The 26,945-nt window shown below is 41.3% G+C and overlaps 1 protein-coding gene across 3 annotated transcripts in view; it reads left to right on the top strand.

The window, feature by feature from the left end:
* AASS (aminoadipate-semialdehyde synthase) overlaps positions 1 to 13,084 on the top strand; it is a gene marked incomplete at its 5' end in the record, with an annotated part of 53,799 nt that extends 40,715 nt beyond the window's left edge. For all 3 annotated transcript variants that reach the window (XM_080818531.1, XM_080818530.1, XM_080818532.1), the window contains 7 exons: positions 349 to 489; positions 5,778 to 5,945; positions 7,203 to 7,298; positions 8,868 to 8,983; positions 9,668 to 9,756; positions 10,265 to 10,441; positions 11,609 to 13,084. In XM_080818531.1, coding sequence (XP_080674657.1) covers positions 349 to 489; positions 5,778 to 5,945; positions 7,203 to 7,298; positions 8,868 to 8,983; positions 9,668 to 9,756; positions 10,265 to 10,441; positions 11,609 to 11,727 — 906 coding nt within the window. In that variant the 3' untranslated portion in view covers positions 11,728 to 13,084. The remainder of the gene's footprint in view (positions 1 to 348; positions 490 to 5,777; positions 5,946 to 7,202; positions 7,299 to 8,867; positions 8,984 to 9,667; positions 9,757 to 10,264; positions 10,442 to 11,608) is intronic.
* Between the last annotated feature and the right edge of the window lie 13,861 nt (positions 13,085 to 26,945).

Raw genomic sequence — 26,945 nt, 5'->3', positions numbered from 1 at the left:
CTCCTCTCCATCTACCCTTGTCCTCTATATTATTTGTTATGGTTGGATTTTTAACTAGCAAAATATTAGTCACAATCTCCAGTGGATTTAAAAAATTTTTTTAAATATTTAAAAAATTTTTAAAGATTTTATGTATATATACACACATATATAGCATATATACACATATATGTATATATATTTTTATATATAAATATAACTGACTTAATAAATGGAGTTTGGCTTTAAGGAAGGGTTAAAGTCTTTAAGAAAGGCTTTTGAAAGCCTTTGTAAATGTCAGGGAAAAAACACAGCAAGTTCACCTCATTTATCCCATTTCTGTCATTGTCTTTCATCCCTTATTTTCAGATTGAATCTTACATTTCCTACTGTGGTGGGCTTCCAGCCCCTGAACATTCAGACAATCCTTTGAGATACAAATTTAGCTGGAGTCCAGTGGGAGTTCTGATGAACATAATGCAGCCTGCCACCTACCTGCTCAATGGAAAGGTAAAGGATTACCAACAAAGCTTTAGAGATACAAACCTGCAGTAACTGTCTCAGAAAGCCCAGACTCATCCTCCCTGAAACCAAGGCCTTTGGTATTGGCTGGGCTGTGTGTCCGTCCTCTCCTCCACCAGTGTTTCCCAGTGGGTCTTGTCTGTTCCCAGTTAGTGTGGTCTGCCTGCTGTTCCCAGCAAAGCCTATGCTCATTCTTTCTTCTTCGCCTTCTTCCAAGTTGTTCCTGCAGTTTGAAAATTACCTTCTCAGCTTGTCTGCATGTATAAATACAGGTTGTCTCGTGATTTATTTCAGTAAGACAAACATTTACTGGGTCCTAAATATGTGCTGAGTCCCTACTGAATGCAAGGCACCAAAGGTGGTCACACTGAACGAAGTCCTTGACCTCGAAGGACTCATAGCTGGAATGAGGGTGGCTCTTGGAATGGAGGGTTTAGTGGATCAGGGAAAGAAACTAACTTTCTTTCCCAGCTGCTATGTGCCAGAATACAAGAGCCCTTGGAATTCAGTGTTATTTTCATCATTTTGCGATAAGGAAGCCATGGCTCATTCATTCAGCTGGGATTCAAACCCAGGTCTGACTAATCCCAAAGTGTTTTCTCTTTTACCAGATTACCTCATGGGAGGTAAGACACACTGGGATAAACGGCTAAGGTCCAGTGGGAGAAGTTCTAGAGGGAGCTAAAGGGCCACGGGATACGGAGGAGAGAGCAGTTGATGTGACCTTGGCGGGGATGGGGGAGAAAGTTGGCAGCAGGAGATGTGCTCAGCCTGGGAGGATAAGCAGGTGCCGGCTGGGCAGGGACGCTGCCTCCCTGCTGCTGAGCGCCAACTGCATTTGATGCGACCACCCAGTGGGTGACCTGGCTAACTCAGTAGGAAGCATGGCTAACTCAGCCACAGTCCCAGAGATCACAGTTGGCACAGGTGGGGCCCAGAGCGCACTCGGTTTGCCTTCCTAGTTCATGCTCGTAGCTGTAAGGAAGGATTCCTCCGAAGAACACGTGTAACTGGACTGCCGGCTTCTCTTGAAATTTTGTGCTCTGGGCACCTCACCTCTCCCTAGCCCTACAGGGAGTGGTGCAGGATGGGATCAGCTGTGTGTCTTACAAAGATTATTCAAGCAGCAGTATTATAAATTCCCAGTGTATCTGAATTTAAACGTATTTTGTGTACAAAGGAGTAAGTCGAGAGAAGTTCTCAAGACACAAAGTGAACATTCTTCTCAAGCATTGTCTTCTGTGCTTACGATGCGTGGAGTGTACATTGTAGCCTTAACTGCAAATTGGACTCACCAGGCAGTTTAGAAAATAATGAGGATTGGACCCATCCCCAGAGATGCTGATTTGCCTAGGTTTGGGAATCTTCAGAAACTCCCCAAACGATTCTCTGATGTGCAGAGAAGAGCTGATTTAGCAACCGGAGGACTGTATCTGGCTGCAGTGAAAACACTAGCAAACAGGCAGGACACTGATACTGGAAAGACATGCTTGTGTTTCAGGATATGAACCAGGACCCCTGAGTTCTGGTCCAAGTGCTGACATCCCTCGTGGCACCACCAGAGTCCAGGCAATGGTAAAGGTCCACTGGGCACTAACTCCTGATGGTAATGTGGCTACCGATATCCCACCCAGTTCTCCAGTTCTAAGAATCATGAAGGTTTGGGCCTGGAACAGTCTTGATGTTCTGCAAAGCACATCCTTGTATCCACTGCCTGCCTCCTGTCACGTGTAGCAGCTCCTTCCACCACCTGCTGTCTTGAAAAAGAGACTAGCCCATGTTTGGTGTACACTAACATGTGAATGCAGGGAAAATTCTTGCTTCCATTGGGCAAATGCTTATTTTCAGGAAGTCATATAAATGAGAAGGTGATAAGCACGGAAGGGTCAGCAGAGTGCAGCCTGTGTGGGAGGAAGAGTGTGGGCTTTGATGTCTGTGGGCCTGGCTTTGTGCTCTAACTCTACCAGGACCAGCTGGGTGGCACTAGAACCATCTGTGAATCTCTCTTAGCTTTGGGTTCCTTGTCTGAAGATAAGGCTGTGTGGGGTCCTTGCAGCGGGGCCACTGGGCTCCCATAGATGGCAGTCTGCCTAACAGTAGGTTCTCTGGCAGGGCGTAAGTCTCCAGCAGAAATTAGCTATGCAAAGAAATCGATAGTGGTAAGTACTCAGGAAAAGCAAGAGGTTATTTTCAGGCAGCAGAAGTTGTGTGTATTGAATTTGAAGTTTCTCCCTTTCATCCCAAACTCCTTTTGTAAAAAAGGAATGCTTTTTGCATCTCCCTGACACTGCGGAGGACGCTGAGAGAAAACACGATGCTTTGCTTCTCTTTGCTAAAATGATACTTTTTTCAAGGTCCCACTCAAGTTCCCTCTTGTGGATGCAGCTTTTCCTGACCACTCCAGCCCCATTCACTATTCTTTTGTCCAGACTCCTACACTTTGTATGTGTGTAAGAAGCTTCCGGATGCTGTATTATTCGCTCAGTAATTCAAGTGCATCTGTCTGTCTCCCAACCCAGATTGTTAAACTTCTTAAAGCTTCTCTTATATTCTTGTCCCTCCATCCCCCTGCCGCTATCACCCCCACCACGGAGCAGACATATGATTCAGGGACTCATGATGGAGGGTCAGGTGACCTCTCTGGTTTCTGTTTAAAGTTGAAGGCTTAAACTTTTCCAGCAACTCAGGCTGTGGCCCGTGATCTAGGATGTAGCTCATTGTCCTACATCCTTGCAGGAATTTTCCAGCCACTGGCACCATTTTTAACTTCTAACTTCTGATGGTGTTTCTAGCAACTAAGATTCCCTTCCACGTGTTTTAGTTCTGTCCTCTCCGAGGGTTGTGGGACGTTGGTGGCACCGAGGAGCGACGTGGCAAGAACTTTGCCATCATCTCCTTCAGCCTCCTCTCCCAAGCCACTCCTGGTAAAGCAAATACACTCCGGGTCCTGCTTGCTCTGAAAACACAACTCTGAGATAGGTTTTGTAGCTTTCTTCCCATTGCCTGCCCCTACCCGGACTGCAGCGCCCAGCCCTCCTTTGTAGGAAGAGCCGCTGCTCTCCATTGCCTGCAGTGCATTTTGAGTGCAATTTGCAGGTGTATCACTGGTGTCATGATCTGGAATGCCACACCTGGTCAACGAGTAGCCTTCTCAAAATACTGATATACAAATAAGCACAGTTAGGGGGACAGTACGGTCTAGTAGAAAGAACATGGACATTGGAGTCAGGCCAGGTTCAAATCCGCCTCTGGGTGACTCCCAATTTCCGCCTTTGAAAAATGGGTTTGTGTGAACTAAAGGTAACGTATATAAGGCACCGGGCGCAGAATGAATCCTGTATTTCCTGTATTTAAATGTTTTATCAGTTTATCAATCAAGCTTACTGTCAGTCAGTGGCGGGGAGACGTGTGGGTGTGGGAAGAGTTGGACTTAGAGCAGCCTGTGGCCGCAGTGGGTAATGGGCCACTGTTTCTGCTGACAGTGGGTGTTGGGAGTGAGCCACTGTCGAGTCAGAAAAAACTGCATATTGTCTGCCAAATAAATAAATGTCTTTCTTCATCCAAACCATTAATAAAATATTAAACAGGATAGGGCTTATTCGTGAACCCCACGATACACCGCTGAACTCTGTGTTGATGCCAGATGACAGTGATTACCCAGTAATTTGGGGGACAAGTTGTTTTGGCAGCTGTCAATCTCTAAGTGAATCATTACTCTTCAGCTGATATTTCCCTCTTTTCTTCCAAGGATCTCATGATAAACTTATGAACTATCTGATTTATTTCTGATTAGTAAGGTGCTGGAATATAGTAGTCTCTACTGAATTTTTCTTTAAAACTATTTCCTAATAAGTAAAAAACAAACAAATAAGCAAACTTTAGAATTGCCATGAGTTCTAGAAGTGAGATGTGTGTGGAGACCCTAAAAGTTAACGTTTGCCTTCTTACTAGATTTTTTTTTTTTAATTTTACTATTCTGATAGAAGAGATGAGTGTGAAAGCACTAGGGCAGAAATGGGCCCTCTGGAAATGTTCACTGTGCAGTCCAGTAGAGTTTCCTAAGAAAGTTAAATGAGAAGTCCCTGGCGTCCTTTGGCTTCTCCCTCCTGGAGTTGTAGTGGGGCTTGGTGCTCTGCAAATCTAAGCCTTTAACTGCAGACATGCCAAGGCCTGACCCCTCCTGGGCCTGCAGCCACCTTCACAGCCCTTTCCTTTTCCTCTCTCAGGACAAGGCACTCGCAGAACCCATCTATACGTAAGCTCCAGGGCTCCTGTGGGTGGTTCTGTGCAGCTGCAGACACGTGGTCAGAAGCTGTTTCTAGTGGTGCAGGGGGGACAAACCCAGTTCTGCCAGCAGCCCCCAGATTCTCAGCCCTGATTTGATCGCACGAAGATGTTTTCCATCATCACATAAACCTCACACACCAAAAGAACATTTTAGTCCTTTCATCAGACTCAAAGGGAAAAACATGCTTCGGTGCCTTTTGAGTGTGAGATTAGGGAGGGAGTGGGTCAGAGGATTACCGAGAAATCAGAAGAGCTTGGGAATTGATTTCTCAGCAGCAGTAAGACCATGGGTAGCACTTAACTTTGAGTTTCGCTGTCTGCTCCTGTGCCGTCTTTCTTGTAAGGGGACGTCTCTCCCACTGCCATCCCCAGCGTATGCCTGTAGGCTGACTAGTCTAGGCCGTGAGCTCCTCGTGCTCGCTCCAGCACGGCTGGCACTTGGTGGACATTCAGTAAATGTGTGTTCAGTGAACGAAGGAAGGGATGAAGACAGAGATTGCAGCTTCATCACTCTCCTTTCCTCCACAATGAGTGTGATCCTGGCACATAGGTGGTAGGCGTCCCGTTAATGTGAGCTGTGACAGAAATGTACAAGACTGGTGCCCAGTAGACAGCATTCAAAGGGGTGTGTAAGTGAAGAATGAAGTAAGGATGCCACTGTTACCTGAGCACAGCTATTTAAATGAGTGTCTGTTTCTTTTAGCTTATTGTTTGTTTAAAAGCAAACCCCTAATGGGACATAATTCAGTGCCATCTTAACCAGATTTAAGTCCGATTTTAGAGCTTGGGAGAATCATGGCCTTCTGAATCATTAGTGAAATAGTTTGAGTATGGGATGTCAATTATGGTAGTTTCATTAACTTTTTTTTCTCAAATCCTCTGTTGCTTTCTTTTAAAATGTTGATTTATTTTTTATCCAGGTAATCCAGGTTAAGTCCCCAGGGGAGCACAGTGTTGTAACCCCATTGTGCCTTTTCATTGTTCTTCAGGTTGTGAATGTTGCAGGGGGCATCTCCTTTCTTGATGCGGTTACTCCCATGGATTATTTCCCCGGGTTGAATTTGGAAGGCTATCCTAACAGAGACAGTACAAAATACGCTGAGATCTATGGCATTCCATCAGCTCACACTCTGCTGCGGGGGACACTGAGATACAAGGTAAGCAGCTGTATTTGAGATGAAACATGTTTCCTGTTTTGATGTAAGTGGTATGTACGCTTAATTTATCTTGGTAATCAAAATAAGATAATAAACCAGGTTGGAGTCTGTTTTCTCAGGACTCTTTTGAGCGAATGTTTTAGGAGACAACTCAGGAAGGCCTGAGCCAAAAGAGAGCTTTTGACTAATGGGGAGTTGGGCCACGGGGGCAGGGGAGGTGAAGGGTCACCTTCAGGTGTAGTGAGGTTGGGGTCAGGTGACCTCATGGAGACTTGGTTTCTCTTCGCCTCTTATCTCTTCCTTTGAGTGCTGACCGCAGTCCCAGGCTCTATGTGGTGGCACAGTGGTGGCAGCATCCCCAGTCTCTTTGGTTCAAATCCAGTGAGAATGAGAAAGTATGGTTAAAAATACCATCTTTGTCTCATTAGCCCGTGAGGTCAGTGGGATAAAAAATGCCAATTAGCTTTTGTGTTTTGTTTCATGTCCCTAAAACTGAAGATGTAGTCAGCATCATTTTCCCCAGCGAAAATCTAAAATGTTTTTACCACAAAATAGGGTGTAGATTCTTGGAGCATAAGCACAAATGTCCACCACACATTTAAGGATTAATGAAAAAGGAGTAGTAACAAGTATGAGCAGTTTAAGACAATCAGTGTAATAGTTCCTAGGGCTGTTTTAACAAATTACTGCAAACCATGTGGCTTACAACAACAGAAATTGATTCTCTCACCATTCTCAAGGTCACAAGTTGACTCCCCTCCCTCACATTGATGTGATTTCAGAAGAAGCTCTCTGATTCCTACCTCTTACGCTGCCTGGTCTATGCATTAGGATAGTGGCTCCTAATCAGCAGAATAGCGTATCTGTTTGGGGGAGTATAATGTTCTTACAAGCTCCTTCTTCCATTATAAGAGAGCGAACTGTTCTATTAAATACTCTTCTGCTGAACTGGAAGTACATAATACAGGATAGTATTTGCACTTCTGCTGCCAGGAATACCTCTCTCATGTTGCCCAGAAACAGAAGTAAAGATCCGAGTCTTTGAAGAGCTGTTACGTAAAGCAGCAGAATTGCTGTGACACTCTTGATTCTGGTCTGAACCTGAGATGTTTGTGTCCAGTAAGCAAGTCAGATGACTACGTTCAGCCCGTCTTTTACATGAATTAAAAGGACAGGTCCCTCTTTTCAACAAAACTTCTAAATTTTTTTTCTTTGAAGGGAAATATTTCATATTCTACTTAATAATTCTTGTTTTAGGGGTATGCCAAAGCTTTGAATGGATTTGTAAAACTGGGTCTTATAAATAGAGATGCATTTCCCGCCCTTCGACCTGAGGCCAGCCCTCTCACCTGGGTGAGTGACTCCAGAATTACATGTTTGCAGTTCTTCAGAAATGCTCAGGTTGGCACTTGGGTTCGGACCAGTAGAGGTACCTATCCTGTGGCTTAGATAAACCCTAACCGTCCCAAACCCCTTATCTTTCCTTGTTGTGGAAGGATGGGGAGATCATGGGCCTAACCCACTGGGCTTACTTCCTGTAGCAGCTTGTACTACGAGATTGCTCCCTCCCTCAGCCTTGAGAGGAGATGGATTTGGGCTCTGGGCTCTGCCACTTGTCGACCACGGTGGTCACCCAGTGACAAGAGATACACTGGGGCCTCCTACAACTGACAATCCAGAAGAGCTATTGGCGGCATCACAGACTGGACTCCCTATCCCCAGATCCCATCAGTTCTCTCTGTTGGTCATTTTTAGCCATGAGTAATTTGAGTTTTCAGTTACTGAATGGATGCCCGTATTTGTGTTGCATTAAAATCTTAGAGTCACCAGGTCGGAAGGGACTTTGAAGGCCTGGAATTAAATGTAAAGCAGAGCTTCTCCTACTGTTAACTGTTAATAGTTGGTCATCCAACTTGAACCACTGTGCCCGTATTCCAGTGGAAATGCCAGCAGTTTACCACAAGGAGAAAAAGATCAGCGTTGCTCATTTTGGCATTCTTGCTAGCCATTGCTTTAGATTCAGTTTTCCATGTATCTGAGAGCCTTCCAAATCTTTTTACCTTCCATAAATATACAGGTTGGACAAGAGTGAATAAACATCTATAGAGTGAATTCTGAGTTCAAGGCAGCTGGATTGGGAGGGTTTGTATAGGTATTCTTAGGGGGTGGTCGCAGTATTTTGGTAGCTACAGTTTAGAATAGGGGCTGGCAAACATTTGTGTGTGTGTGTGTGTAAAGGACTAGATTGTAAATATATTAGGCTTCACGAGCCATTTGTACTCAATTCTGCCATAGACGAATACAGAAACAAATGAGTATGGCTATCTTCTAATAAAATTTTTCTTAACAAAACCAGGTGATGAGCCAAATTTGGCCTGTGAACCAGTTTGTTTTTCCTTAGTCAAGAGCATAACTTTTCCCCCTGAAATCCTGGAAAAAAGTCTCATTTAGAAAGTAGAAAAAGCTATGACCATAGCTTAAGTGTTATTGCTTTGAGGTTTTATTATCTGCAAGGTCTTTCTCGTCTCCTCAACCTACAAAAGAACTCTGGTTGCTACTGGCAACTGTAGCAATGAGTCCCTTCCACTTGATCGTGACCGAAATGGACTACTGGAGGGTGAGGGAGAATGGGTGAAAAAGTAATGGAGAGGATGTGATGGTAAATATGGTGCCACCTGTTTAGTATTGATTTCATGTTATGACCCATTTTTATTGCTGAAAACTGTTTGGAATATCATTTATTGATGGGTGAGTGTGCAGACGTGTGTGTATGTATGTGTAAGTATTACAGTTTACTATTTCTAGTCATTTCTAATTTAGTTCAAGTTTGAGGTGCCTTTGTGATCAGATGTCTTAATACGATAATTTCTCAGCTGATTATTTATTAGGAACTCAGAATTTTATCTCTATTTTTACGACCAGAAAGAACTCCTTTGTGATCTGGTTGGGATTTCCCCCTCCTCCAAGCATGATGTGCTCAAGGAAGCTGTCTTTGAGAAACTAGGAAGAGACAACACCCAGCTGGAGGCCGCTGAATGGTAGGTACCCACCAGTCAACTTAGAGAGCAAAATACTGAATTCCTTCAATATTAATACAAAGATCAATGATTTTCAGTCCTTTCTAGTCAAAAAGGATCAAGATAGAACCAGACATTTTACACTGTCTTTGATTAATTTGCTGCTCTAATGTTGTTCGCCTGTTGTAGAAAGATTGCCACATATTGTGTTCCTGTGGGGATAAAAAGTAGATAAAGAGAGAACTTCAGTGGCAGTTATAACTTGGGAAATACTTAGTTTGAGGCACTTTACTACTCAGTTCCCAAGTAAGATGGGATATCTTTTTCTCTCCCTTAGGAGATTCTCCTAGTCTTCTGCAACTACTTTAAAATGTTCATTCACACAGCTGTGACACATTATGCTGGTCTCCCTAATGTGGGAGAACTAACCTCCAAATTAATCTCATGAGAAGTTTTGCAATAGTGTGGATTTACAGTGTGTCAGTTCAGCTCCTGGGAGCACTGCCTTTTGGGCGGGGGAGTCTGATGATTCTAAAGATTAAAACATTACTATTGTACTGTTATTTACAGTGTAGGAGAGTCCTATAACTTGGACTGTCATCTTGTGATTCTTCCCTGTCAGGATAAAAATCCAAAGAGCTCCCTTCTTCTTCCCAAGTGGGATTTTGTGTAGGACTTGACACAGCCACCTCTTGTGCTTTTCAGGTTGGGCTTACTTGGGGATGAACAAGTCCCTCAAGCGGAGTCTGTGGTGGATGCCCTCTCCAAGCATTTGGCCAGGAAACTCTCCTATGGTAGGCTGTGGGGTATTAGCTACACATCCCAGAAGCAGCATCCTAAGTAGTCAGCGCCACTAGTGACTATGAGGGGAGGGCTGGAGCCAACCAGTAAGGATGGGGAAGTACGCTAGGAGGGAAAGAACACTTGGGTTATTTTTCCTGAGGGAAGAATAAGAGAACTATCAAGTAAGAATGAACTTGGGGGATATAGGAAAGGAACAAATAAATATTTTTAATGCATTAGGAAAATGCTGAAGGGACATTTTTGGGAGAAGAGTGGGCACTTTCATGTCTATAGCCAGGCAACAGTGATACCAACCTGGATAAGGGAACGTGGCCAGAGTTGTCATTTCTTGAGTTTTTCTCTTGGCCTTTGGGCTAAAGAGCAGTATAGATAATTGTCTAAGGACCACATATGATGGGAGGAGAAACTTACGAGAGCAGAAGGGTAGGAGCAGATGAATTTCAATATTGGAGTTGTAATGATAATGACATTTAAGAATGTCTGTTTATTTATTTTAAGGCCCTGGAGAGAAAGATATGATTGTGATGAGAGACAGTTTTGGAATCAGACATCCTTCTGGACATTTGGAAAATAAAACTATCGATCTTGTGGTTTATGGGGACATCAATGGCTTTTCAGCCATGGCTAAAACTGTGGGGTTACCCACTGCCATGGCAGCCAAAATGTTACTTGATGGTAAGTTCTTTTTTGGAGATCTGACTCTGTCTGCCTTCATCCCCAAGTCATTCAGTGCCTGGATATCAAATAATTACGCTTGAGTATGAGACTTGTGTTCACTAAAAGTGAGCTGTCTCAGAAGTTTAAGTACTGACTGACTGGGAGGTCACCTGATGGTGAGTAAAAGCCATGGGTTTTAGAGTTATACCCATTTTGGGCTCAGTTCAGTCACAAGATGGCAGCGTGGTGCAGTGCAAGTTGCTCAGCGTATCTGAGCTCTAGAGCTCCCTTGTCTTTAAAATGGGGATTGTCATCCTAATTCATAGTTTATTTTTTGTGATGCTGAAGTGAAATAATACATAAAGCTCCTACCACACACATGACCCCCAGGCAACTCTTCCTTTCTTCCCTTCATTTCCCTTCATATTTTAGGGGTGCTAACACTAAAAGAGCGGAGGGTATTTGCTTCCAGATCCCCAGAAATACAGACCATGTTTTCTTAATCTTCATTTCTCAGTATGTTATCAGCACTCAATAAATATTTTGAACAAAGTGAATTCAAATTTCAACTCTTCCCTCTCCCCTTAAGGTCATCTGTACCTTCAGTAAGCATTACCCCTGAGTGTAATCCTTCATTTGGCCCTTGTGAGTATGTGAGGGGAGTAACAACATCAGGCAACTAAATGTGAAATACTGAAAAAAGTGTATCTACAATAGCATATTGGCTAATATCAAATTAAATGACCTTATATTGATTAAATGACTGAATAACTTAGTTATTGAGGAACCAGAGTAAAGAGGTGATGAGGGGTGAGGTCATCATGGGCTTTAAGGAAAGTACTCAGACTTTCTGTTTCAGTCATCTTGACAAAAGCCTGTGCCCAGGTAATCAGATTGGTTTTAATTCATTCTGTTGGTGTTTTGCCTTTTTTTTTTTTTTTTAAAGCATCAGCAAATAAGGTAGACAAGTGAGGTTTACTTTTCTTTCTTACTACACTTGATTCTCTGATCATTTTGGCAATAGTTAATACAGTTAAATATAAATTCTGATACTATCCCTTAATCCAGCTCTGCTTTCAATCTACAGTTAACGCCTTTCCCTGTTTGTGGTAGGGAGACTCCTGCTGTGGAAATGAACCTCAATAATACCTCTAAAATGGTAACTACAAATTTATTTTCTTCTAGGTGAAATTAAAGCTAAAGGCCTGATGGGGCCCTTTTCAAAGGACATCTATGGACCAATATTGGAGAGAATTAAAGCAGAAGGCATTATATATACAACACAGAGCACAATCAAACTGTAATTAAGAATTATATCTTGTTTTTATCTTCCCAGGCAACATAGCTCTGAACATTTGTGCAACAAACCTACTTGCTAATGTGCTACTTTGAAGTACAAAGCTTGATATTTTTTGAGTCAGTCAATACAATGATGTTTTTAAAATATAAGTCTGTATTTTAATATGAAAACATCTGGAGCAGGAGATGCCAGTAATTACCAGAAAACTTTAATAATTCTACATGTATTTTTTCATGTGTATGCAAAAGTGATGATTGTGCTGTATGTTAATTTATTGTGCAACTTTTTTCTTATAAGAATATATTTTCCTATGATCAGCAGATAAACTTTTATCTTTTTAGTACGAAAAATTTTTTCACACAGTTATATTTTTGTATTTTTCAAATTGATTCAGTTAGGTACTCTTAGATTACTCATCTATAAGCCTTTACAATAATTCTGTTTTACGTTTTTTTGGTAAAATTATGATTTAGCTAGTAAGTGACATTTTTTATAGTTTTCTCTTGAGTGTTTGGAAAAGGAAATAGGATTAATTCAGAGTCCACATGATCACCTCATTAGGGGCAGAAAAAGCATTTAACAAAATTTAACACCCTGTTGTAATAAAAAAGAGTCAACAAACTAGGAATAAAGGGAGCTTTTTCAACCTGATGAAGAACATCTATGAAAAACTCATAGCCAGCATCATAACTTACTTAAAGACCGAAAGATTTCCCCTTGAAATCAGAAACAAGAAAATGAAGCTGTTGGCACTTCTGCTCAACTTGTACCAGAGGGTCTAGCCAGGGCAGTTAGGCAAGAAGATGAAATACAATACATCCAGATCTGGAGGGAAGAAATAAAACTATCTCTATTTGCAGATGGTATAATCCCATACAGAGAAAATCCAAAAGAATACTTTAAGAAAACATGAGAACTAATACATGAGTTCAGCAAAGTTGCAGGACACAAGAGTAATATACAAAATTGATTATGTTTCTATATAATATCAGTAAACGAAACAAAAGTGATACTGGGGAAAAAAATCAGTTCAATTTACCATAGCATGAAAAAAAAAATAGGAATAGATTGTGAGTCCAGAAACAGTCCTCAAAGTTATGGTCAGTTGATTTTTGAAAAAGGTGCTAAGACAATTCAATAGAGGAAAACAGTCTTTCCATCAAATGAACAACTGAATATCCACATACAAAAGGATGAAGTTGGACTCCTTCCTCACAGCATATACAAAAATGAACTCAGAATGGACCAAAGACCTAATTATAAGAGCAAACTCCATAAAACTTAAGAAATCATACATGGAAGTCGTCATGCCCTTGGATTAGGCAGTGGTTTCTTAAGTAATTAAAACCAAAAGCACAAGCAACAGAAGGAAAAAAAATAGATAAATTGCACATCATTGTCAGAATTAAAAACTTGTGTGCTTCCAAGGATACCATTAAGAAAGCAAAAAGACGACCCATAGAATGAGAGAAAATTTTTGCAAATCATGAATCAGGTAAGGGAGGAACCTGCATAAAGGACAACTGCAGCTTAGTAAGTAGACAAAGAGGCCAGTTAAAAAAGTGGACTAAGGATGTGAATTGACAGCTCTCCAAAGAAGATATACAAAACCAATAAGCATATGGAAAAATGTTTAACACCATGAGCTACCAGGGAAATGCAAATCAAACATATAATGAGATACCACTTCATACTCACCAGGAGAGTTAATAATGACCATGATAGAAAGTGTTTGTGGGGACGTGGAGAAATTGGAACCCTCATAAACTGCTGGTGGAAATGTAAAATTATGCACCACTTGGGAAGACAAGTTCCTCAAAAAGTTAAGCATAGAGTTACCATAGGAGCTAGCAATTCCACCCTTAGGTACATACCCAAGAAAAATGAAAACATACGTCCGCACGAAAACTTGTAAGCAAATGTTTATGGCAGCATTATTCACAATAGCAGAATATCAAAACAAGCCATCAACAAATAAATGAATAAACAAAATGTGGCATATCCATACAATGGAACATTATATGGTAATAAAAGGGAAATGAAGTTCTGATACATGCTACCACATGGAGGAACCTTGAAAAGATTATATTAAGTGAAAGAAGCCAGATGAAAAGTCCACATTATGGTATGATCTCACTTATATGAAATTGTCCAGATAGTCAAATCTATATTTAGAGAAAATAGATTAGTGGCTGCCTAGAGCTGGGGGCTTGGGGGAGAGTGGGACTGACTCCTAATGATTTTGGGTTTCTTTTTAGGGTGATAAGAATGTTGTAGAGTTGATTGAGGTAACAATGTCACAACTTTGTGTATATACTAAAAATCACTAAAATGTATACTTCGTGTGAATTATATAGGATATGAATTATATCTCAATTATATCTCAAGTTGTTATAAAATGATTATAAATAAAAAAAATTTGGGGGGAAATCTTTGGGGAAAAATATAAACTAAATATTCCTTTTGAAATATAGAGTAAACCCTTGTTTGCCATTCTAGGACTATACACATATCCTAGTATGGAACAAATTCTGCCCTTGAAATAAGCAGGTCTTATGTGTGGGGTATAAAGAAGTTGAGAAAACATCTATGATATTTGAAAAGGATCTAGATTGATGAAGGCCTAGTCCTACCTGTCAAAAATAATATATGTAGATCAATATTAATAAGTAAAAATATTTGTGTTATGGCACTTTTTTTTTTTAAACCACATTTCTGCCTTTGTAGTGGGAAATCAGCCATAGACTACATAAATGAATGGGCTGTGTTCCAGTAAAACAAGTGATGGGCAGACTTGGCCCTTGAGCCATAGTTTGTTAACCCCTGGCCCTACCATTATAGTAGACTAAATGCTCACATCTTCCAGATCTCTTTTGGTCTCTTTCATATAGAATCCATATTTATGTTGTCCGGTTTTCCTTGTCCTAGACAAAGTGGATACTAGGAGCTTCTAAAGAGTAATTTGTTTGGTTCTATAATATATGAGCTATTTTCTTCTCCATAAAATAAGGATAACAGTAACTTGTAGGATGATTATAAAGATGAATGAGCAAATGTAAAGGAAAGGCTGGTACCTCATAGATGTTCAAAACTAGTGTTCTTCCCTCTTCTACAGTAACATTTTGCCTGACATTTATGTTAAAGTTAATGAAATTTTAGCTTAGAGATTTTTTTTTTTCAATCATTTGTGGAAACCTTTGGAAGAATCCTCAAGGATCCGTGCTGCTCAAACAAGCTATAGATACTTCTGCTCCATAATGAGAATCTTAAAACAGCAGAATGGAAAGGACCAGAATAATCACCTGGTTGGGCCACTGATTTTATAGAAGAGAAAATGTGTCTCATAAGGTTAAATGATTTGCTTAAGGTGACAAGAATTAATATGGAAATTCGATCATTTGAAGTCATTCAAAATACTTGATAAAATTTGGAAAGCACTTTAATTTATAAAACCTTTTTTTATGGTGGGTTATTAGGACCACCACTGGCCCATCTAGTGCCTTTTTGAGAATTGGAGAAAGGCACTTCTTCTCAAGACACTTCTATCAAAAAATTATTGTCAAACATGAAATCTATCAGAACAAACACTTTAATACCCTCATTATTAATCATTTAAGTACATGTCATAATATTCAATGCCTATGATGTGATTAGCTCCCCCTTAGGTGCCATGCACAGTTTGCACTTGCCATGCAAGTAGCCAATATTCCCCTTACTGTATAGATCACCTTTCTTTACAAGGCTTTACATTTGTGGATTGTCTGCAGTGAAACTACATTTACCAGACATGAATTCCACTGGGAAGGATCCAGTGAAGAAAGCTTCCTGTTTTAGAGCAATGCTTGTTAGTCACTGACAGTTCCATCTCCTAACTTCCTTTCTCCAATTCTGTTTTAGTCCTAACACTCATTTTTAACTTTTATTAATTAACAAGAGTTGTGAAACATAGTGTTGAGTCCTAACTTTGAAGGTTAACAGGTTCTGACCCTCTCCTTTATTGGGTTAGTAAAGTAGAAAGTTTCTGGTGCCTTCCAGTGTTCTGCTGATTGGTAAAATATACTACGTCACTGCATCAACCCCGAGAATCCCACTGCCAGCCTTGGAGCCTGATGAAACTTCATTGATACTGCCCCTCCCTTTGTGCGATTGAAGATGATTCTGGGCTGTTGCCAGGCACAGCTAATGCAGCAGCCCAGCACTTGGCTTCAGTTCATTTTGAAGTTCATTTCTTCTAAGCCAGGTTCTTGGTGAAGCTGGCACAGGGTGAAGCAAGCCCCCATACTTGATCAGAACGCAGTAACTCCAATAAAGAAAAACCATGCTTGTCTTATTAGCAAACTGTTGACAAAAGGAGCGTTTTCTTCTCAAGTTGAGGAAAATACTTAAAGTAGAAATGAAATGGGATTTGATAGAGGAAAAAACTGGAATAGACTGTAAAACAGAAGATCAAGAGAAAAGATGAGGGGCATGGATTACCAAAATACTGTAATAATGTTTAAAAAAAAAAAACTTAAAAATGTTGCCTGGCACAGAGTGGTTCCATTTAGTTTCTGGTCTATGAGATTTGAAATTTAATGTTGGTGGAATTACGTAACCATTATGCAAATGGTTCAATATGTAAAATGCTTAATGAAGATAGTGGTCCTTTTCAGGGTCCTACTCATCTGTCCTTATGTTAGAGGATGACATTCTTCAGAGTTCTTTCCCAGCCTCTGTTTTCTTTCCCTCTGTATGTTCTCTCTGGATGTATGCATCCCACCCTGTGGCTTTGAATATCACTATCTCTAGGGAATCCCCAACTTGCTCATCTGAGCTGCTGAGTATGATACAACTACCTACCAATATCTTTGTTGGGGTATCTCCCTGACTTCTTCAACTTAGGGTTGATTCAAGAGTTTGTAGTATAAACTAGTGTTTCTCAGTGGGGCCAGTCTAGGAATTGCCTCCCAAAGAAGTTCCTCTACCTCATTGCCCATCTCAGGAAATGGCAGCCACTATCTTCTTCCTGCTCTGCATGCAATCCTTGATGCTTTCCTTTTTCTTACTCCCATATTCAGGAAATCAAGACTTCTTCCTCTTCTCCACTGAATCCATCCTTGTTTTTCTACACATGTACAGCTAGCCTCATCCAGAATTACTTTCTCAATGTCCATTCTCCTCAGCAGACACATTAGTCTTTCAAAGGTACAAATATGATTATGATCTTTCCCTGCCTCATTTTCCTAATTACAAGTATTTTCTGGGATCACTTACCAAATAAACTACTTGTCCTTGAAACATTGTCTCAGGGTCTGCTTCTGTGGGAACTCAAACTAAGATTCCAGTATATTTTTAGCACCCATGATGAGGCCTGGCATGTAGTAGTGTATATATACAATATATGTATATAGAGATATGTATATGTGCTGACATATTTACAAAATGGTGGCAAGGTGTGTTAGAGGTGGAAGTGTAGATAGGGAAGGTGGTTATAGGCTCTGCTTGTATATAAAGCAGTTTTAGTTTATTTTTTAACATTAGCTAGTAATGTTGAAGAAGCATATTTTTCTCTTTTGTTTGTTGCCTCTTAGAGTGCTTGTTGAAATTTCTCCAAAGCACAAGGATGGGTAAAGGGCATCATTTTGTGATACTTGAATCAGCCCCAACTGTAGCAATCATTGTGGCACAGTAGATTGAGATTATGTCAGTCATAATCCAGGAGGCTGGTAAAGTCAGATTTGTGCTTCTAAAAGATAGCTTTGGCTCCAGTGTTGAGAGGGATTCAGGACAGAGTGAGAGGGTGAGATGTCCAGAGGCCACTCAGTACCTGAAGAAAGAAGTTACCTTAAAAAAAAAAAAAAAAAAAAAGTCATGTAGATACTTCTCTAGGCTACTGAATCAGTGTTTAAAAGAGGAAACAGAAACTACCCTAGACATTTTAAAGAGAAAGGCATACAAGGCAGTAGGAGCAAGATGTTACACTCATAGCTGGGGCCGGTGTATTGGAAAGCTTGAATCAGAAGTACTTGGTCGAGGGGCACCTGGGTAGCTCAGTCAGTTGAGCATGCAACTCTTGATTTCGGCTCAGGTCGCGATCGCAGGGTTGTGAGATCAAGCCCCGCATCAGGCTCACACTCATCATGGCGTCTGCTTGGGATTCTCTCCCACTCCCTCTGCCCCTACCCATTCCCTGCTCCCCTTGCTCACACTCTCTGTCTCTATCTCTTAAAAGGACTTGGCCTTCCTGTCATGATTGCTACTGGTTCTCAGCTGAATTCACTGGAACTCAGCTGCAGAGAGCCACATCTGTCTGTACAACCTTGCTTCCTTTTATCAGCGGGGTCAAAGAATACAGGAAGATGGCTTCTGCCTTATCTCTGTCTTCTAAATCTTGTGTGATTGTATTTTGAGAATGGCCAGAAAGTCAGTCAAGAAGCATAGGCAAATATATAATAAATCAGTTTAAGTTACATTATAGTGCATGGTAAAACAATATTGTCTATGTTTCCAGACTTTATGGCTCCCTGAATTTGGTGGAATGTGATTCATACCCACACCCATAATTGCAACGGAGTCAGGGGACTGTAGTTGATAGCTTTTTTGATTTTGAAGTGTAAGAAGTGTTCTGAATACTATCACCGTATAACAAACTACCCCAAAATATAGTGGCTTAAAACAGCAGTCATTTATTTTATTCATCAGTATAATCAGTATATTCGGACATGACTCGGGAACAGCTATCTCTTCTCCAGACAGTCTCCTCTGGGGTGTGTCGACCAGGAGCTGGGGGATCCCCTGCAAGACAGCTTGTTCCCATAGCTGACAAGGTGGTTCTAGCTGTCAGCCGAAAGCTCAGCTGGGGCAGAGGGCCAGGACCTTGGCTTCTTTCCATGTGGATCTTTCCATGCCAGGGTTTTGTCCCAGCATGGTGGCACTGTTCTAAGAGCGAATATCCCAAAGGAATTAGGCAGATCTGCATTGCCCTTTATGACTTAGCCTCAGAAGTCACATCTCATCACTTTCCTCATAATCACAAGTCCATACACGTTCAAGGGAAGGGACCACAGACCCCCCACTGCTCAACGGGATGGGTTTCAAAAAGTCGTACGTGGGAGGGAGACAAGATGGCGGGGAAGTAGGAGGAGGCGCCTTTTCAACCTGCACCCTAAAGTGAGCTGATTACCTACCAAAGAACTCCGATCACCCATGAAATCAGCCTGAGATCAGAATTATACACGTCTGGATCTCTACGGGGGCCAGAAGACGCCAGTGGGCAGGTAAAGTGGAGTGGGAACGTCGGACTGATATCGGAAGATAAACAAAAGGGGGAGGGAGCCACCAGAGGCGACCGACTGGAAAATAATACCCCAATACGAGAGTGCCCGGCATCTGGGGACCAGCATTAACTTGGAGTCTTGTTGAAAGCACTCAAAAGAGCAAAGACTCGCGCGGGGAAATTGTGGGAATCGGGGCGGATAGGGATAGGGGCTTAAGTCCCCAGACCCAGGGCAGCATCCCCTGGCGCTGAGCCGGAGAGTGCGGCGGAGAAACCTGGTCTTTGTCCCGGAGCCGCCAGTGCGCCCGAGAACGGGTGGAGTCCGGCTCCCGTGAGGGGCTGGGAGCCACACCAGACGGCAGAACGCGCACCTTACTGGAGATGCGCGCGTGCCTCAACCTCCCCTGAGAGAGGTGCACGAACGCCCAGCCTGGTGTTCTGGGACCCACGCGGTGATAGACCCACGCGGCGATAGAGCCGATAGAGCTGGAGGCGCCGCGCCCCAAACCATCCCCTGGGAGAGGTGCGCGCAAGACCTGAGCTCTCAGCCCCAGCCAGCGGGAAAATCTCAGTGTGCGATTGCTGCTTGGAACCTCTCTGGCGGTCTGGAGCTGCCCAGACAGCCACAGCTGCCTTGGTTTTGCGTACAAGCAGGAGATCCTGCGTCCCCAGGGACCGTGACTCAGAACCTGCTCTGCCAGCGGCCCAGCGGCTGCAGCACCTGCAGGGGAGCAGACAGAGGCTTCTCTCTGAGAGGGAGGTTGGGGTGCAGTTTTCTTTCCTCTAAACCTCCAAAAACCATCAAAAGCTGTCAAGGCGAGAGAAAAGAAGTGAACAAACATAAAAACCTCCAGAGAACAAAAACCTGAAAAAAACGTTTTTCTCAGAGCCCACCCCCTTGAGGGGGTCGGGAGGACTTAACTCAGGGAACATCATTGACTGAAAACCCACGTGGCAGCCCCCTCCCCCAGAAAACAAATCAGGAAAAAAAAAAAAAAAAAGACTACAAGAGAACAACCACCACTACTTCATAGATACAACTTTTATTTTTAATTCTTTCCCACTATTCTGGTTCATTTTTTCTTCTTTTTTTATATAGATAATTTTTTAACCTATTTACCATCACAATGAGATGTCCAGTACATCAAATTCCATGATAAACTTCTAACCTGAATTTTTTTGATACATACACATGTGTTTTTCTTTTGCTTTTCTATTTTCTTAATTTTTAAAAAAAAATTTTTAATTTAGTTTAGTCCAGTTTATTCCTTTTTTATTTTTATTTTCTAATATTCATATAGAGTTAAACTTCAAGGTAACCCCCTTTCTCCAAGCAATGCTACCCCTATAGGTGAACCAATTTTTAATCCCCCTTTTTCTTAGGAAAGTTGAGTCCTTTAACAAAGATATCAAGATACATCCAGGAAGAATCAAAATAACCTTCCTCGCCCACACCGAGAATCTATAACCATGCTCCCATCTTTTTCTTCTGCCAGTGTCTCTGTGTATTTATGTTGGTCTGGATAGTATATAAATCTTATACTTGGGGTTCTTCTTGACGAGGCTCCTCCTTTTTTTTGCTTATATATATATATTTTTTCTCTCGTCATATACTTTTATCAGTCTTTTTGTTTGTCTGTTTTTGTTTGTATACGTCATAAACCTTACCCTGGGGCCCATTTGGGCTGAACCTTCTTCACTTTTATCTTCCCTTTTTTTCCTGTCTCTCTCTCTCCCTCTTTTTTCTTTTTCTTTTCTTTTTTCTCTCATTTGGGTGGGGAATCCTGAGTGCTCAGAAGCGTTCCAGGGTGCACCTTGACTGCACCACGGTCAATACATCCAGCTACATCTGTCCAGTCATCTCTCACCAAAATGACTAGGAGGAGGAATCCCCAACAGAAGAAAAATACAGAGGATGGGCCTTCTGCAACAGAGCTAACGGCTATCAACATAGACAATATGTCAGAAAGAGAATTCAGGCTAACAATTATCCAGGCAATAGCTAGGTTGGAGAAAGCCATGGATGACCAAACAGAATTGATTAGGGCAGAATTGAAAGCGACCAGAGAGGAGGTTCATAATGTTAGGGCAGAGCTGAAGGCCACCAGGGATGAGGTTCACAACGCTCTCAATGAGTTCCAATCTAATCTAAATTCTCTAAAAGCTAGGGTAACTGAGACAGAAAATAGAATTAGTGATCTGGAGGACAAACAAATAGAGAGAAAGGATCAGGAGGAAGCCTGGAACAAACAGCTTAGAAGCCACGAAAACAGAATCAGGGAAATAAATGATGCCATGAAACGTTCCAACGTCAGAATTATTGGAATCCCTGAAGGGGAGGAGAAAGAAAGAAGTCTAGAAGATATAGTGGAACAAATTTTTCATGAAAATTTTCCCAATCTTGCGAATGGAACAAGTGTTCATGTACTAGAAGTAGAAAGGTCCCCCCCCAAGATTATAAATTCAAAAAAAAAAATCCAGGCACCTCATAGTAAAATTGAGGAATCATAATTGTAGATACAATCTCTTGAAAGCCGCTAGGACAAAGAACCTCCTTACATACAGAGGAAAGCCCATCAGAATAACGTCAGACCTGTCCACAGAGACCTGGCAAGCCAGAAAGGGCTGGCAAGATATATTCAGGGCACTAAATGAGAAGAACATGCAGCCAAGAATACTTTATCCAGCAAGACTGACATTCAAAATGGATGGAGAGATAAAGAGTTTCCAAGACCGGCAAGGCTTGAAAGACTATGCAACCACCAAGCCGACACTGCAGGAAATATTAAGGGGGGTTCTATAAAAGAGGAAAAATCCTAAGAATAGCATTGAACAGAAATATAGAGACAATCGACAGAAAGAAAGACTTCAAAGATAACACAATGTCAATAAAAACGTATCTCTCAATAATCACTCTCAATGTGAATGGCCTAAATGCACCCATAAAACGACACAGGGTTGCAGATTGGATAAAACGACAGGACCCATCCATATGTTGTCTACAAGAGACCCATTTTGAACCTAAAGATACACCCAGACTGAAAGTGAAGGGATGGAGAAGCATCTTTCACGCCAATGGGCCTCAAAAGAAGGCCGGGGTAGCGATTCTCATATCAGATAAATTAGATTTTAAACTAAAGACGGTAGTCAGGGATACAGAAGGACACTACATCATTCTTAAAGGGACTATCCACCAAGATGATCTAACAATTGTAAATATCTATGCCCCCAATATGGGAGCAGCCAATTACATAAGAAAACTATTAATCAAGATAAAGAGTCATATTGATATGAATACATTAATAGTAGGAGATCTTAACACGCCTCTCTCAGAAATAGACAGATCATCGAAGCAGAAAATCAATAAAGAAATAAGAGCATTGAATGACACATTGGACCAGATGGACCTCATAGATATATACAGAACATTCCACCCTAAAACAACAGAATACTCATTCTTCTCAAGTGCACATGGAACCTTCTCCAGAATAGACCACATACTGGGTCACAAATCAGGGCTCAACCGATACCAAAAGACTGAGATGATTCCCTGCATATTCTCAGATCACAATGCTTTGAAACTGGAGCTCAATCACAAGGAAAAGTTCAGAAGGAACTCAAATACCTGGAAGGTAAAGACCACCTTGCTTAAGAATGCTTGGATCAACCAGGAGATCAAAGAAGAACTTAAACAATTTATGGAAACCAATGAGAACGAAGACACTTCACTCCAAAACCTATGGGATACAGCAAAGGCGGTCCTAAGGGGGAAATTCATAGCCATCCAAGCCTCCCTCAAAAAAATTGAAAAATCCAGAATACACCAGTTGTCTCTACACCTTAAAGAACTGGAGAATCAACAACAAATCAAACCAACTCCACACGTAAGAAGGGAAATAATCAAGATTAGAGCAGAGATCAACGAGGTAGAAACCAGAGATACAGTAGAACGTATCAACGAAACTAGAAGCTGGTTTTTTGAAAGAATCAATAAGATCGATAAACCATTGGCCACACTAATCCAAAAGAAAAGAGAGAAAGCCCAAATTAATAAAATTATGAATGAAAAGGGAGAGATCACAACTAACACCAAGGAAGTAGAAACAATCATCAGAAGCTATTATCAACAGTTATATGCCAATAAGCTAAGCAACCTAGATGAAATGGATGCATTCCTGGAAAACTATAAACTCCCAAAATTGAACCAGGAAGAAATTGACAACCTGAATAGACCGATATCTAGTAACGAGATTGAAGTAGTGATCAAAAACCTCCCAGAAAACAAGAGCCCAGGACCTGACGGATTCCCTGGGGAATTCTATCAAACTTTCAAAGAAGAAATAATACCTATTCTACTGAAGCTGTTTCAAAAAATTGAAGCAGAAGGAAAACTTCCAGACTCTTTTTATGAAGCCAGCATCACCCTGATCCCCAAACCAGGCAAAGACCCTACCAAAAAGGAGAATTTCAGACCGATATCACTGATGAATATGGATGCTAAGATTCTCAACAAGATCCTAGCAAACAGGATCCAACAGCACATTAAAAAGATTATCCACCATGACCAGGTAGGATTCATCCCTGGGTTACAAGGATGGTTCAACATTCGCAAATCAATCAATGTGATAGAACAAATCAATAAGAGAAGAGAGAAGAACCACATGATCCTCTCCATTGATGCAGAAAAAGCTTTTGACAAAATCCAGCATCCGTTCCTGATTAAAACGCTTCAAAGTATAGGGATAGAGGGAACATTCCTGAACTTCATCAAATCTATGAAAAACCCACAGCAAATATCATCCTCAATGGGAAAAAGCTTGCAGCCTTCCCATTGAGATCAGGAACACGACAAGGATGCCCACTCTCACCACTCTTGTTCAACATAGTATTAGAAGTCCTAGCAACAGCAATCAGACAACAAAGAGAAATAAAAGGTATCCAAATTGGCAAGGAAGAAGTCAAACTCTCTCTCTTCGCAGATGACATGATTCTTTATATGGAAAACCCGAAAGACTCCACCTCCAAACTACTAGAACTCATACAGCAATTCAGTAATGTAGCAGGATACAAAGTCAATGTCCAGAAATCAGTGGCTTTCTTATACACTAACAATGAAAATACAGAAAGGCAAATTAGAGAATCGATTCCATTTACTATAGCACCAAAAACCATAAGATACCTCGGAATAAACCTAACCAAAGAGGTTAAAGATCTGTACTCGAGGAACTACAGAACACTCCTAAAAGAAATTGAAGAAGACACAAAAAGATGGAAGACCATTCCATGCTCTTGGATGGGAAGAATAAACATTGTTAAAATGTCTATACTGCCCAGAGCAATCTATACTTTTAATGCCATTCCAATCAAAATTCCACCAGTATTTTTCAAAGAGCTGGAGCAAATAATACTAAAATTTGTATGGAATCAGAAGAGACCCCGAATTGCTAAGGAAATGTTGAAAAACAAAAATAAAACTGGTGGCATCACGTTACCTGATTTCAAGCTTTACTACAAAGCTGTGATCACCAAGACAGCATGGTACTGGCATAAAAACAGACACATGGACCAGTGGAACAGAGTAGAGAGCCCAGATATGGACCCTCAACTCTATGGTCAAATAATCTTTGACAAAACAGGAAAAAATATCCAGTGGAAAAAAGACAGTCTCTTCAATAAATGGTGCTGGGAAAACTGGACAGCTATATGTAGAAGAATGAAACTTGACCATTCTCTTACACCGTACACAAAGATAAACTCGAAATGGATAAAAGACCTCAACGTGAGACAGGAATCCATCAGAATCCTCGAGGAGAACATAGGGAGTAACCTCTTTGATATCAGCCACAGCAACTTCTTTCAAGATATGTCTCCAAAGGCGAAGGAAACAAAGGCAAAGATGAACTTCTGGGACTTCATCAAGATAAAAAGCTTCTGCACAGCAAAAGAAACAGTCATCAAAACAAAGAGGCAACCCACGGAATGGGAGAAGATATTTGCAAATGACTGTACAGATAAAAGGTTGATATCCAGGATCTATAAAGAACTCCTCAAACTCAACACACACAAAACAGATAATCATATTAAAAAATGGGCAGAAGATATGAACAGACACTTCTCCAATGAAGACATACAAATGGCTACCAGACACATGAAAAAATGTTCATCATCACTAGCCATCAGGGAGATTCAAATCAAAACCACATTGAGATACCACTTTACACCAGTTAGAATGGCCAAAATTAGCAAGACAGGAAACAACGTGTGTTGGAGAGGATGTGGAGAAAGGGGAACCCTCTTACACTGTTGGTGGGAATGCAAACTGGTGCAGCCACTTTGGAGAACAGTGTGGAGATTCCTCAGGAAATTAAAAATAGATCTTCCCTATGACCCTGCAATTGCACTGCTGGGTATTTACCCCAAAGATACAGATGTAGTGAAAAGAAGGGCCATCTGTACCCCAATGTTTATAGCAGCAATGGCCACGGTCGCCAAACTGTGGAAAGAACCAAGATGCCCTTCAACGGATGAATGGATAAGGAAGATGTGGTCCATATACACTATGGAGTATTATGCCTCCATCAGAAAGGACGAATACCCAACTTTTGTAGCAACATGGACAGGACTGGAAGAGATTATGCTGAGTGAAATAAGTCAAACAGAGAAAGTCAAGTATCATATGGTTTCACTTATTGGTGGAGCATAACAAATAATATAGAGGACAAGGGTAGATGGAGAGGAGAAGGGAGTTGAGGGAAATTGGAAGGGGAGGTGAACCATGAGAGACTATGGACTCTGAAAAACAACCTGAGGGTTTTGAAGGGGCGGGGTGGGAGGGTGGGGGAACCAGGTGGTGGGTATTAGGGAGGGCACAGATTGCATGGAGCACTGGGTGTGGTGAAAAAACAATGAATACTGTTACGCTGAAAATAAATAAAAAATTAAAAAAAAAAAGTCGTACGTGGGATGGAAGATACTGTTGAGCTATTTTGGGAAAAGGCCATCTGCCACAGGAAGGCACCCTAGAAGGACAGTGGCATGTTGGGGGGGGGGTTCTGCAAAGACACGGTAATGATCCCAATTGCCAATCATTCCTCATTGGCCTGAATTATTTTCTAACCATTTCATGTTTTCTCTAACTGGTTTTTTGAATCCTTTTTATGTCTCCCCATGAGCTTAGAACTGGACAGACTATAATGAAAAAAGGTGGAAGCTTTCTCATTTCCTCTCTAAAAAATCCAGGAAAGGCAGGTTTAACTTCCTGAGTCCATTAAAACATTTACTTGAAGTAAACGTGCCATGAAAGACTTTTCTAGTCTAATATGCTTTGTTAGGAACTTTAATGCTATAGTTTTTCGTATGTGGTTTCCTTAAACAAGTGAGCAGCAAGGAAGACATGTCTTGCCTCCGTTCATTTCTCTGTTTAATTCAGAACTGAGGCGACTCCTCTAGGCAGGACCGTAAGAACCTGAGAGATAGGCTGAATGGCACATCCAGAGTCGGAGAGGAAAGTATTGCAAATTAGCACATTTGAGACGCTTTTCAAAGGTCAGTCTGTGTCTCTCGTGGCCTGCTCAGAATGTGTCACCACGAATGGACTGAGCAGAACTTATTGTTGTGTACGCGATGAGAAGTTTCCAATTCACACCCACAGCCTTTCTTACTCCCACTTTCGTATCTTGTTTTTCATTTAAAAAATGATTACTGTAAAGAAAACCTGACTAACTCTAATTTAATGCCAAGGATGTCTAATTTCTTCAAGCTGGTGTATTATGTGTCATTTATATGCCTTACCATTTAATACCACCTACTCTAACACTCTAATACTGTACTAATGAAGAGAAGACCTCTGATGCACCAGAATATTTTGCAATTAGCAGGTTAGTGGATGATATTCAGTCATGGTTTATAATAATAATAAAAAATTGTGTTTTATTTTGACAAATATGTAGATTTTTTCCGATTTTCCC

The sequence above is a fragment of the Martes martes genome, assembly GCF_963455335.1.
Source record: "Martes martes genome assembly, chromosome: 11".
Classification (NCBI taxonomy): Eukaryota; Metazoa; Chordata; class Mammalia; order Carnivora; family Mustelidae; genus Martes; species Martes martes.
The sequence above is the reverse complement of the archived record's forward strand: the minus strand, read 5'-3'. Positions and strand labels throughout refer to the sequence as shown.